Below are 14,706 nucleotides of genomic sequence, written 5' to 3'. Positions count from 1 at the left end.
TCAGCTGCCATGGGAACTGTCCTTCTGAATAATCTCCTGCGTTGTCTAAAATGATTGCATATTTCAAACACATAGGTTGGCACTTCATTTGTTTGTTTGTTTGCTTGCTTACTAATTTTTAACAGAGTTACTACCACGTTGCCTCTACTCATTTGTGGTTCCAGACTTCTCAAGTCTCCTTGTGCATTTTGCACTTTCATGGTTCATTCATTCCATTTAAATGATTTTTATATGTGGGGCAAAGCATCACCTGGCCCAAGGTGTGATGGCAGAAAATGTCCCCTTCTAGTAGCATGACACTCCATCATGTGGCAGAGTCACTGCTCTAACATTCTTTTTAAAAGGGAGGGAGCAATGTGTACAAATTTTGCCACACTGAAGTAGTAAATTATTGAATTCTACCTCCATGCCTTTGAATTTGGAAAGCTAAATATAGAGAGGGTAGAAGTGAGGGGAACTGTAAACAAAAAATGAGTATATGGGATAAATCTAAATCCAATCTGTGGCACTTGTCACAGCTCCCCATCAAACCACTCTGTTGGCTTCTTTTGTGGTTGTTGGGGATGATGGTCCAGCATCCAAATCAGGCTCTTGATGAGGTCTGAGCAGCCCTGGAAACAATGGCAATTACTTCTAATAAGGTCACAAGCTAATGAAGTATAAAAAGAAAAGTCTCATAACTGCACTCCAAAGAAAGTGTTTGCAATCATCCCCGCACATCTGATATCCCAAATATCCCCCCTGTGCCTAGCACGCATATTTATGGCACAGCTCTCACACCTCTTGACTTCCTTACACAGGTGCTTTCCAAACCTAAGTAAATATGAATTTTGTGTTCAATTTCCCACACAAATCACTAAATTAGATGCACAGGCAGCTTCCACTGCGTCACAAGAGCTTTTTGTAATGGTTATTTCATATTGCACCAGTTATTTTTAATAACTGAGGACGTTCTTAGGAAAGTTTGAGAGCTTTCCAAGAAAGGATTACAGCTTGAGTCTGCAAGGTGTTGAATTCATAGGATTTGAGTCAGGAAAGCACTTCTAGGGCTTATGAGTAGAGAATTATTTGGCATTTCTTTGCTGCAGTGATTAGTGGGATGTCATGCTCAGAGGTTTGAGTGTAGGGTGGCAGCAGGAACAGGTAGCAGGGAACTGCCACCCACCACTGAACCAACACTGCCTTAAAATTGTCTGGCTTTATATACCAACCAGCCACAACCACCAAAATTGCCTTAAAATTGTCTGGCTTCCTACCTGACAGAAATAGTGCCACAAACTTAAAGGCTGTGTAGGTTTCTTTGACAGGAGAGCGAGCAGGTTAAACGGAATACCTGCTTTGTGTTAGAAGAATTCTGAAGCCTTAAAAACCTACTTATCCAATGAAACATCTTTTGCCCTAAGGGGCAGTTTCACAAAGGCGTCTTTTCCAGAGGATTTTCACAGGTAGTTGAACAGAACGCATTTTTAAAAAATCTTATCTGTATTAACAAAGTTTTATGACCTAAAAAGCTTGCTTGGGGTTTCTGAGAGATGAGGAGCCAGAGTATCAGTTCCTGCCATAAGGACAGCTGAGGATCTGGGTCATTGCACTGAGGATTAATTGGTACAACCTGGTGGAAAGGTATGAAAATCATCTTGTCAGGTCCTTGCCAGGTCATTCTGCACAGCTTTATAACTCCTGGGCCCACACAATTGGAGCTGTGAGTCAGGCTGGGCCAGACCACCAAGGGATATCAAAGGAATCCAAATCAACAAGATGAGGTTGTGACCAAGAGTTGTGTCGCCATGTGCATGGAGGCAGGACTAGAAACCCTCAGAGGACAAACTCCTTACTGAATCAAGAAGCTGCATTACACACACAGGAAAATGCAAACTAATTTAGTTTTTTTAAATGGTTTTATTAAGTATATGACAGAAGGCATATTGGAAAACATTCATGACCTTCTTTTAATGCCTTTTAAAATGAAATATCACAGATATATTTGACAGAAATAAAGCATATTAAAAACAAGCACTGAAGGCTAATTATTCTGTATATATTTTGGTTTTTTTAGAGAAAATACAAGTTATGACATAAGGCTAAAATTTAAGTCCTACTGAAGTCAAAGACCACTATTCTTCAGAAAAACAAAAGAATTTACAGAAAAGGTTTTGTACAAGAAGATCAGAATGACCTAATTTTAAAAGTACAGTGTATTTATGCAAGTATTTTTACAAGCTTTTCTTCATATTGTTTACACAAGTGACAAGAAAATACAGTTCTTCAAAGACAAAACCATGAAAAAATATGATCTGACCACATATGGGTACCATTGAAACACAGAAAAAGGAGAACTAACTTTGGGACAAGTTTTAGCTTTGGATTTGGGTGATCTGCCTGAAAAGTCCTTGTTTTTATCTAATCAAATCCATGAAATTCCACAGAAATCTGATGATTCAACTGCATGATGTCACGCTCAGCATCCACAGCTCTTGGGCATCAGCTGCTTGGTATAAAATACATCAGAGAGCAAATCCTCACAGATCAAAATTACCACCACAGGATGAGAGTCTCTGCTTGGTATAAAATACATCAGAGAGCAAATCCTCACAGATCAAAATTATCACCACAGGATGAGAGCCTCTGCTTGGTATAAAATACATCAGATGGGAGCCTCCCATGTGGTCTCAGCTCCACCTCTGCATCACTGCCCTGGCAAACTTTGCTTTGTGCAGCAGGGCCAGCAGGAATTGCAGCACCAGCAGCAGGGAGGTGCCCACTCCAGCCCAAACAAGGGGGAGGCAGCTGGGTTTGGACTCCCTCCAGCATGGATGCAACTGAAGCAGGTGGAAAAAAAAAAGCCTGGCACGAGGGCCCAGCTCTGAGACAGTGCTCAAAATCACTAATTGTGATTAGTGTGAGTAGTGTGAAGCACACAGTGAGCAGAGTGCACTGTGCACAGGTTTAATGCATTGCTATCCGTTGTATTCCCCTTTTCTAGCAAGGGGATACCTGTGCTCAGCAGGGCTTTTAGGCAGCTCAGGGCATTGGATTCCATTTCAGCTCTGGCATGCCCAAGCTTTATTATGCTCCCCTGTGCTTCAGTTCTTCATTTGTACAATTAATTAATAGTGGCGACACTTACTGTCTCACCAGGGTGTTGCAAAGAAAAAGCTCACTAGAAATGGTAAGGCTCTCAGAAATTGGATAAAAAGCACTTTGTAACCTCCCAGGGAAAAATTAAATTTGCACTGTTGGAATGCAGGTCAAGGGTTAAATTTAAGATTAAATTTCTGCCCTGCACAAAGCACCTGAAGGAGGACTCCTGTCTCATGCCAGCCTCATCCTGGCCCCCTGCAAAACATCACATTTCCCTTTTCTCTGGGAAATGGGGAATATCCAAAGGAAAATCTTGCAGGACCTTTGGTAAGCAAGCAGATACTGCAGTGTCCCAGCAGTTTGTAGGAATCAGGATTTATTGCTGGTTAGTCTTCTCCTACAACAAAGACGAGGATGCACATGGCAGAGAATAGAGTAAAATTTTAAAACCTAGTGTGATTTCAGAGCTGGTGTTCACTTGAGCAACCCAAAAGTCATTTACCATTCAGCCCATGAGAACGGGTTTAAACTTCATTTGTGCCATTCATTTCCTTCTTTAATCCTTCTCCCTTCTCTTTCAAAGGTTCCAGCTCAGGTCCATCCTGTGTGGAGTCTTTGTTCCAGTTTTTTTGGCCTTCATTTTCTGTCCTTACAGATTTAGGATCCTCTTCCTTTGCCTTTCTTTCCTTCTCCTCCTTGGCAAGCATACGATAATTATAATAATTCATGATGAACAGAAAGGTTCCTGCCAGGACCATCACAGATCCACATTTAATGAACATATATTTATAGTCCCCAAAGGTATCAATAAGAATTCCTGTAAAATATAAATTAAAAAAAAAAAAAGGAAATTTAGAGATGAAGGGAAGGCATTGTGTTTTCAGATGCTGTATATCAAGGAACAGCCTTGGGGCTTTAGGATAAAATATTTTCTGAACTTCTGATCTCTTCCACAAACACTCTGAACCTGCAAATACTGAACATGTGCTGCACTATACAGCCTGTGGGTACTTGACATTGGTACAGGTGATGCTCTGATAATTTGCACAGTTCAGTAGATGGGGACAGAACCTACGCTGCGAAGTCTGGACCTTTTCACCACACCTATTTTTTTCCATGCTCCTCTGATCACAGAGCCTGCAGGCAGCCTCCCCACTAACTCCAATGATCAATTACAAGGATGTCCATTTTCCATTTGGCTTGGCAGCCAAAAAGCAGCAGCTTTCGGGAAGACTTTCATGAGAAGGCACCTGCCCACTGGGTCTCATCTCAGGCTCCTGGCAAAGACCCTGTGATTTATTCCACCACGCAGCATTAGAGGGGGCTCAGCTTTTGGTCACAGCTGCGCTTTCTGCAGTTACACTCTTGATCCAAAGAGGAAAGGGCACAGCGTGAAACTGGAAAACATTAGTTCCAGGGAAAGCAAAGATGATGCTGTCAGTGTCAGATAATTTCAATGCCAAGACAAATGTGACAGGTTCCTCTCAAAGGTTAATGCCTCTGCTATGGAGTTACAGAGTAATTGAAGGGAGATGGCTTAATTGAAATGTCACCGTTCTCCATTATGTCAAAATGTAATGCAAATCTTATTGGGATTATGATCCTGAGCATTAATTCCCATTTACTGGGCAACACAGACCATTCTCAACATCCCAAACCCTAATTAAAGTAAGACCCACTCCTAACCTGGCCTTCACAATACAATCTTCCCTGAAACTGGCCCATCATCCCTTAGCTCTCTGACGTTTTGGAAAATGTTCTCCTCCTCAGAAAGAGGGACCTTTAATTACATCCCAATTGACCCTTAATGTTTAAAAACTGATGATTAATTATCCCGGTGCATTGCACTAACAAGGGTTTTTATGGTCACCAAAGAGATTTCCTGATCACAATAATAATAATTTTTAACTGGTTTTGGTCAGTGGTTTTCCTGAGTCATCCCTAGCTGACTTGGTACACCATTCTCCATGCACTGTATTTTTCATGCTACTGGTGAAACATCAACCAAACGCTAATTGCAACAATTTTTCCTTTTCTGCTCATCAGGATGACCTAGAGGTCTCCTAAATAGGCTTCAATGAGAGTTTTAATGAGTAGAGTATTGGAAAATTCAACAGTAGGATAGTCTTGCCTCTTTTCCTTTGAGGATAAGATAAAGTCATAAAACACATTGGGAACAATTTACTTAGTTCATTAAAGCAGAACCCTGCAGTAGGTTATTAAAATGCCAAAGAACCAATAAATTTGCTGCTTATTAAAATGGTGGGGAAAACCCTACAAAACTAATATTACTGATTATTACACAGAACTGTTTTAGCCTCATTAGCAGTCTCTGGTCATTAACTTAATCTCCCACACAGAAAATTACATAATTCAGAAAACGGCCATTTTAAAATTGTATTTTCTTTTGTTTGTCATTAATTAAATAATGAATCTCTAAGACAGCAAGAGGATACAGCTGCTTCTGTCACACTGTATGAGCTACCCAGTAATATGAAGAATTAAACAGCTCTGCAGGATGTGTCATATGAAGCATTAGCCAGATTTCAGTTTTGAATCCAGGAAAAGGGTTCAAACTGCAAAAGGAGCACATGCTATAGAGGGAATATTAAGGCTGTTAAATCACAGGATATCACTGCCCTTACTTATCTTTAGATGACTGAAAGTCCTCCTGGGGACTCTGTATTGTCCACACGGACCTTTGTGGGCTCTGCCTTTTGATATTTCAAACCATGCCATCCAAAAAAATATTTTTTAAAATTATTTTTAGAACATACTTAAATCTTTCAGCTGCACTAATATGACTGAAATTCCTAAGTGGTGTACTCAGAGCCTTAGAGACAAACAGCAAGGTTTGAGTCAACAAGAGGCTTTCATAGAACTGTTGTGTTTTGCTTAAATCATGGTGGACTCCAGCCTTTTGCAAAAGGAGGAATGTCCAGCAGGAGCTGTCTGAAGTGCAAAGTGCTTGGTTTTGTAGGAAGTCCCACTCTGCAAGTTCATTTCAAGTGTCTGAAGGGATCCAGGATTAAAAGATGACTCTCCAATACTCACTCCAACAGAAAGGAGGAAAGAGAAAATGCTGGAGGAGACATCAAGGACACCCTTTCCTGTCCAGCTACTAGTGGAAAAGTGGTGATTGTGAGGCAGAGAAAACACATCTAAAATAATTTAATGTCACCCTGATTTTTTAAGATTTTCTAAGCCTTCTGATGTTTACATTCTTGTAGTGAACTTTCTCTCACACTTTCTGTAAATAACTTATTGTTTTGCATTATTTTATGAAAGAAGAGAAATTTGATTGACTGTTGGTTTGTCCAGCGTCATTGAAGAGGTGGCACTTTCCCCCTCCAATCCACTGTCTCTTTTAGAAAACTATAAATGTTGGAGTCAGAAAATAAACTTCCCTTTTTCTTCACCTTGAGAGCAGCAGTGTGTGCACTTGTGTTGTTTCGCGTCCTATAGTGACAATTTCCCACAAGTCTAAATCCCACTTAGATTTAGACTTTTGCTGTGCTTGCAAAAGTGTAAATCCAAGTGAGAGCAGGGGAGGACAGCACACTCACCTCCGATGGGGGGTCCCAGCAGGATGGTGCAGCACTCGGCGATGGTGACCAGCCCGACGGCGCTGGTGAAGCGGGCAGCCCCCACCAGGTCCATCAGCGTCTCGAAGAGCATGGCACACACCATGCCAAAGGCCAGCCCAAAGAAGCTGGAGTAGACGATGAGCCCCGTGTAGCTGGAGGCCAGCGGGCACAGGAGGTGGCAGGCGCCGTTGAAGGCGATGGCGAAGCTGAAGAAGTACTGGATCTGCGGCCTCACCCACCTGCTGTTGGCAATGATGCCCGTGGCGGGGCGAGCAACCATGTCCACAATGGCCAGGATGGAGAGCAGGAAAGCAGCTGAATATTCGTCTACGCCAGTGTGCTTGGCATAGGGTGCCAGGAAAACGATGGGGGCGAAGAACCCCAGGAACATCAGCACGTTTCCGATCAGGTAAATCAAGAACCCTCTGTGTTTAAAGAGGGAGAAATCAAGGTACTGATTGACTTTTTCAAAGCAGTCCTTTTCTCCTTCCTCTTCTGTTTTGCTCTCCATGGGGCCATCTTCAGTGATCTTTCCTTTCAGAGCATCCTTCCCTTCCTCAGTCACCTGGCTTTTGACCTGTGCTGTGCCTGGCCCGATGGGTCTGAAGAGAGCTCCTGCCACACAGCAGTTTAATAAAATTGCCCCAAGAATTAAAAAGCTGCCCCTCCAGCCAAAATTGTCAAAAAGGAATTGGTTGAGAGGTGCCAGGGTGCAAAGCATCACGGGGCTCCCTGCCATAGCAAGGCCATTGGCAAGGGGTCTTCTCTTCAAGAAGTATTTCCCTATGATTATCACTGATGGCTGAAGGTTGAGAGCAAGGCCAAATCCTGGAAAACAGTTCAGATAAACAAAGGAAGATTTGAACAGTTTTCTCCTCAGCTCATTGTTTAAGGAAATTCACAGTCAGTTGGTTCACTGGTGGCTCTTCAACACAACAATCTGGATGAAAATGTTGCTTAGGGTGTCCCTGAGTTCTGGCTGCCAGATTTGGGTAACCAGACCCCAGAAACACTCTTTCAGTCAGAGAAACCCCTTCCCTTTGCACTGCAAATCTTTTGGGTGGCAAAACTAGCACCAAGAGTTTGCTTCAGAGTGAACCAAAATTATTCCCTCATGAAATTCTGGTGGGTTCTGTCCACACACAGCAGCCTTGCTGGGGGAGAGGACTGATCTGTTTTTAAAAAATGGCAACTCGCAGCTTGAGGAAGGTTATTTTGGCTTAGACAGTGTCAACGACCAAAGTTCATCCATCCAGGGCTGGCCTCCCCTTCCAAGGGCACCCAACTCTGCTGCTGGGCAGCCAGACCTGCACAGAAAATAACACCACCCTCCTGAGCCACACTGATTTGGTGCTGTGAGCAGTTCAGGTCTGATCCAAAAGATTAAGAGGTCTGCAAGTACACAGCAAAACAGCTACTGAGGATGCTAATTACACAGGACCCCAGAGTGTGTCTTTTAATTAGAATTTATTTTTATTGCATTTAGATATATAAATGCCATTATAAATCAGCATTGCTAATTCAGTTGGCCAGCTTCTCCTGCACAGGTGGAATCTGCAGGCAGAAATGCCAAATGCTGTGGTGGTCTCAATTTTCTGTGGTTCTGTTTGGGAGCACTGACAAATAGAACCATAGAATCACAGAACCAGTAAGGCTGGAAAAGACCCCCAAGACCATGTCAGGAGTCCAACCTCTGACCAGTCATCACCTTATAAACCAGACCAGAGCTCTGAGTGCCACCTCCAGCTTTTTCTTGAACACTTCAAAGGATGGTGATTCCACCACCATCTGGGCAACCCATTCCAAGGCTTAATCACCTTTTCAATGAAAAAACTCTTCCTGATATCCAACCATTCCTCCTGATGCCCAGCACCAATAGTCAATAATTAAACATCAATAATATTTTCAAGCATTTCTTTGACATACAGTATTTTCATAAAAAGTTCATTTTTTCAGAACTCCATCAAAATGGCATTTAAAAGTCATGCCACATATTTTCCACTCCATCATCCAGGAAAGAATGAGCCACATTAGAACAAAGTAGAAATGTAATCCTTGAAGTGATTATATCAGAGAACACGAATCCTGAAAATAGGGTCATGCAGATTTTTTCTTGTTCATTAGTCAATATAATTAGTTTGTTTAACTGTGCAGTACATAATTAGGCATATTGCTTTACAGAAGAGAATTTACAAAGGTCAAGGTCCTCAAAATTAATTAAGGAACACTATCATTAGTCACTGATAGAGTAGAATCCAACTGATGCAGCAGAATCCAGCCAATGCTGGATAGTTTCAGTTTAGATGGGTTTACAAAATTATGATTTTTGCCAAGTCTAAAGTTATTTTTTTTAATTACTTTGAAGTTTACAACATTAAACATAAATTGAAATGGCAACACATTAAAGTAATTCTGGATAGAGAACATTCTCAGCATGAACTTTTTTAGATAGCCCATATGTTATGCAGGGCACATCTTTGGGGAGTGCAGCCTGCCTTTAATGGCTATAGGGCCAAATTCAGGGTGACCTGGGAACCACAGAGGAAAACCACAGCCCTGGTTAGAGAACACCCTTGACAGTGCTGAAATATAGAAATGTATCTTTTTCCACCTGAGAAGATGCAGCACAGCAGGTGAGAGTTTGCATTAGCTCCCCATTTCCCAGGCTGGTCAGTAAGGGCAGAAATTGAACCATCACTTCCACAGAGTCATTTTTGGTAGGGACACAACACACATCTTCCAAAGGAGGAAAATCAGACTGGATGCCAACTACCCACTTAAACAATAATCATCTCAATTTTTTTTATTATGTGAACATTAATTTGCCAGTCAGACAAATCTAATTTAATATTACCTCATGCTCTTCCCATTAATTAAATTTGGAGAGTTTCAAATTGAATAACTGGAATTTCAATTTACTTTAAGCTTTTGGCTGACTTTAAGAGGAAACATTTGCATCCATTTTATTGCGGTTTTCAGAAGCTACAGCAGCTTTTCCATAGCTGGAATTGTTGCTCAATAACCACATTTTCTCCCCAGGGATGTGACAGAGAGGTCTGTCAGTGGTGCTGCAAGAACAGAGGCAAACCTGTGCCAGAGGGAGTGTCCTTTCCTGGATTAAATACATCTCACTCATATCAGAAGGAAATAAGTGGTGCTACAGGACTCAGCTGTGTAGTTATTGATCTTGTTCTCACTTTATTAGCAAGGAACATTTGACCAGGTATTTCAGTGCTCAACACCTACAGCCATGGCAAAGACTCTGCTCTCATTAGTCCATGTGCCTCACCCAAGATCACATTTTATTTCATGGCAGTCTAAGATCCCATTTTATTTCATGGCAGTCTAATTGGTCCAGATTGAGCTAAACTCTGACCAGTCATTACCACCTTGCAATCAGCTTTAAAATTTGCTGCTTCTGCCTCAGACTTCTGGAGAGGTTGCATGTTGAAACACCTACTTAATGCATCCAGGCTGGCATCTGTCCAGGTGGACAGCTTGCAAACCCCATTTCTTTTTCTAAGTGCTGTAGGGAAACAAATGGGAAAGGGCTGTGGGGTTTCAAAGTGCCTCGTGCAGCCCAGAGAGCCGTCAAGGACAGAGCTGCCTCCACCAGCAGAGCCTGGCTCCTGCTCTGCATGCAAATGGAAACAGGCATAATCAAGTCAGCAGCTGAGGTTGCTGTGTCTAATCCCCCCACTGCCAACAGATTCTTCCTGCTCTGCCCCTCTGAAGAGATTCCTATTAATATGCCAAAGGCACAGCACTGTAGCAGAGACCTCCTGTACCAAGACCTTGTTTTTACCTCCATGCCTGTGACTTACATGAGCCCAGGCTTTTACATCAGCCTGTTTTCCTTCCAGGCTGGTAGCAAGGAGGCTACAAAGGGTGTGATGTTTACAGGTTGCTTTACAGTTACTGCAAATCCCCTTCACAAAAGCCTCTCTCCTCGTGCAGCAGCACTGTCACAGCTGTGTGATGGGCAGGTGGCTTCCTAATTGCCCTTGAATGCTTCCATGCTAGGCCTGACCAGAAAAGATACTTCAAGCTTAATTGGAGGCATCAAGCATGTTAGCAGGCTTGCAAGTATTTCCCTTTCTCTGTCAAATTACTATTCCTTCCCCACACACCCCTGTGCCTGGGGATGATGGGTTATCAGCCAGCACCTCATCCCCACAGCTGCCCTTGTTCAGCAGGCAGGAGGAAAAGATGTGTGAGGGTGTTCACAGGGGGTTTCGGATTGGGGAAGAGATGAGGATCTGACTCCATGCTTCAGAAGGCTTGATTTATTATTTTATGACATATATTACATTAAAACTATAGTAAAAGAATAGAAGAAAAGGTTTCATCAGAAGGCTAGCTAAGAATAGAATAGCCAAGAATGATAACAAAAGCTTCTGTCTCAGGCAGAGTCCAAGCCAGCTCACTGTGACTGGCCATTAATTAGAAACAACCACATGAGACCAATCACAGATGCACCTGTTGCATTCCACAGCAGCAGATAACCATTGCTTACATTTTGTTCCTAAGGCCTCTCAGCTTCTCAGGAGGAAAAATCCTAAAGAAAGGATTTTCCATAAAAGATGAATGCGACAAAGATGCACACAAAAGGTGTGCCCTGCTCAGAGGAATCAGCACAGCAGTGCAAAGAGATGTGGGTGTTTCAGCTCTGTCCCTCAGGGCTGGCACAAGGGTCACCTGTGTGCACTGAGCACAGCCCACACTCCATGCTGGGTGATGCCCCAGACTTGCAGACACGTTCAGGGACCAAGAGCAAGGCCTTTATCAATCCTGGCTCTGTTGGGGTTATGCACAGAGCTCCCTTCTGTCACCTTTTTATCCAAGTGCTTTAGAACAGAGAGGCTGGTGCCTTCCTACAGCCCTGTTTCTTGTCTGAGTCCTTCTGCTCACCAAAGTGCATGGAATACTTTCAGCAAAGGATTTATGGTGTCCACGTGCTAATCCAGCAGTAGTCAACTTAGAATCACGCAATGGTTTGGATTGGAAGGGACCTTCAAACTCATCCCATGGCAACTCCCCTGGCAGGCAGGGACACCTTCCACTGTCCCAGGTTGCTCCAAGCGCCATCCAACCTGGCCTTGGATGGGACAGCCACAGCTTTTCTCTCAGCCAGGTCCTCCCAACCCTCACAATTAAGAATTTCTTCCCAGCATCTAATCTAAGCTGCCCTCTGTCAGTTGAAAGTCATCTCCCCTTGTCCTGTCACTTCCCCCTTTACCCTCCCAGAGGATATTTGTTTAGGAGGAAATGATGCAAGCTCATGCATTGAGAAATACTGGGAGACATTGGTTAATTTGATTTCCCATCCCCTTGTTTCTGGAGTCTCTTTCAAGGAATCTGCAGCATTTATTCTTCCAATAATAACACAATTTCATTTAATTATAGTGACAGTCCTTAGGAAGAGTAAAGTTTAAGCGGGGTAGTGCTACACAGGGATTCATTCACTACTGTACAGATTTAATAAAATAATATTGATATAGAAGAACAGACTGACAAACTTTCTGTCCCAATTTACTTTGCTAGTGGCTGGTTTAATTGATTTTAAATTTGAGCTCTCATTTTCACATTCAGAAAGCACCAACACTTAATGCATCTGCAGAGAGATTGGGAACATTCATTAAACCATACACCTGGCAACCTCAGAAGCCAATTTGAACTCATTGTGTCATGCTTCCAAGCAGATGTCCTAGCTGCACTGGAACAAACTTTGGCAGTACCTTATCCAAAATAATAAACCAAAAATACTCACAATTAAGCACCTATACTCACACAGGTGGAGAGCTCTAATCCATCTACTTTTAAAAGCAATAACCTGGCACCTGCAGGCTTTAAAAATGCTGGACCGAGCCTGTGCCTTATTCTACTTGAGTTTCCAATATGGGATTTCATATTTCAATACAGGCAATTCAAATTGGAATTTCAAGAAGGAAACACATGGAGGTTTTTTCCATGCAGGGATATTTTCGGTCAACTCCAGCAGTTCTCATTTTCAGATAAAGGGCCTCCTCACCTCACAAGCTGGAAAAGGGCAAGTCAACTGAAGCAAACCCCTGAAATCTCATCCCATGTATCTCACAGAGGGAAGATAACACACAGTAAAATAAGAACAAGGGTGCTTTCTTTATGAGTCACACTTGTACCCAGAAGGACTTGCCATGCCCAGGACAGAGCACAGTGAGCCTGGGTTTGCTTCAGGAGGAGCTGAGGGCTCTGATGGGCACCATGCCCAGCACCTGGCCCAGAGCACAGCCCTGCCTGGATCCCACATGCCACGTCCAGCCAGGAACAGGGCACAGGGAACTATTGATAAGCATTGATAAGGAGTGTGGCAGTCATATTTTCTGGGAAAATCCCTTTGCCCAGGATTTGTCTCCTGGGAAGCTGAGAAGCCTCAGAGAAAAAGGAAAACAATAATTATCTCATTTGCTTCTCCTGTGTTTTTCTGCTTTGGAATGTGGTTAGAGATTGTTTACCAAGAGGTGATTGTTTCATTGGTTTCATGTGAATTGTTTTGACTCAATGACCAATCAGTGCCAACTCAGAGTCATGAGTTTTCATTATTATCTTTTTAGCCTTCTAAAGTATCCTTTCTGAATTCTTTAGTATAGTTTTAGTACAGGAATAGAATAGAATAGAATAGAATAGAATAGAATAGAATAGAATAGAATAGAATAGAATAGAATAGAATAGAATAGAATATTTGGCTTTCTGAGAACACGGAGTCAGATTCATCGTTCCTTCCCTCATCTGGGAACCCCACAAATACAATAAAGGGGGGCCTTTGTCCCACCAGATTTTATCTCCCAAGCTTTTTATCTCCCCATTTTCCCTGTGTTTGTGTTGGTGCAGATTGCCCAGGTGTGCCAGCCCCAGGCCATCAGGAGGGATCCTCTCTGTGCAGGGAAGGAGGTGCTGTGCTCTCACCTGTGATGAAGCCCACGCAGATGTAGAGCTGCAGGATGCTGGTGCAGAAGGCAGCTGAGATCATCCCCACCCCACACAGGAGCCCCCCAAACATCACCACGGGGCGGCTGCCGTAGCGGTTCACCAAAATGCTGCTGATGGGACCTGGGGAAAGAGCGCAAGAAGGGCCTTGAGGTTGTGTCTTCTGACAGAAGGGCATGTTTGACACAAAGCAGGTAAAGCTCTGCAATACCAAGGGGCCTGAGTGCTGCTGACACAGAATCACACAGAATCACACAGAATTTCTAGGTTGGAAGAGACCTTTAAGATCATCGAGTCCGACCCATGTTCTAACACCTCAACTAGGTCATGGCACCAAGTGCCACATCCAGTCTTTTTTTAAACACATCAAGGGATGGTGACTCCACCACCTCCCTGGGTAGATGATTCCAGTATTTGACCACTCTTTCTGTGAAAAACTTCCTCCTTAATTCTAGCCTGTATCTCCCTTGGCACAGCTTGAGACTGTGTCCTCTTGAGACAGCTCCTAGGGAGAGCTAAGGAAGAAAACAGAAAAGCAGAGATGGCAGCATGTCCAGTGCCATGGGTGTGAAACCAGTGACAGCTCCTGCCCTCAGCACTTCCACGTGTCACCAGAGAAGGCAAACAGCAATAACAAATCCTGTGAGTCACAGGAGCTCCTTGATTTATGATGATGTTAAACTGCACACACAAAGCAGTGGCTCATATTGTGAGGCAGATATCACAAATGCTGTTGCATTTTTAATGCCTCTATTTAATGCAATTCCAATATTGCTGACCAGGACCCAAGCTTCAGCAGAACAGTTGTTAATTAAATCTTAATAGCAGTCCATGTAGGTAGGAAATGTTGGGGATGATGGATTAGCCAGAGCTCAAAAGAACCAGTTTGGACTTGCATTTATGCAAAGAGGAGGTTCAGGGCAGTGCAAAATTAAGAGGGAAATGGCTTGACAAAAACTGTGCACACTGAAACAAAGTATTGAAATCTGAGGAAGTGAGACCAGTAAAAATCAGAATCACAGTAAGATATATATTGGAGGGACTTTGGTGGTACCTCAGGACCAACCTCCTG

General features: G+C 43.0%; 1 protein-coding gene across 2 annotated transcripts in view; it reads right to left on the bottom strand.

Moving 5' to 3' along the window:
- Positions 1 to 1,879: 1,879 nt before the first annotated feature.
- The window catches only part of LOC131563020 (monocarboxylate transporter 2-like), a 35,220-nt gene continuing 22,393 nt past the window's right edge, over positions 1,880 to 14,706 (bottom strand). For both annotated transcript variants that reach the window (XM_058812874.1, XM_058812873.1), the window contains exons 3-5: positions 13,614 to 13,757; positions 6,648 to 7,496; positions 1,880 to 3,898 (exon numbers count right to left, since the gene is read on the bottom strand). In XM_058812874.1, the coding sequence (XP_058668857.1) occupies positions 3,606 to 3,898; positions 6,648 to 7,496; positions 13,614 to 13,757 (1,286 nt within the window). In that variant the 3' untranslated portion in view covers positions 1,880 to 3,605. The remainder of the gene's footprint in view (positions 3,899 to 6,647; positions 7,497 to 13,613; positions 13,758 to 14,706) is intronic.

The sequence above is a fragment of the Ammospiza caudacuta genome, chromosome 12 (assembly GCF_027887145.1).
Source record: "Ammospiza caudacuta isolate bAmmCau1 chromosome 12, bAmmCau1.pri, whole genome shotgun sequence".
NCBI classification, from domain to species: Eukaryota; Metazoa; Chordata; class Aves; order Passeriformes; family Passerellidae; genus Ammospiza; species Ammospiza caudacuta.
Note: the sequence above shows the minus strand (reverse complement) of the source record. Positions and strands in the feature narration are given on the sequence as shown.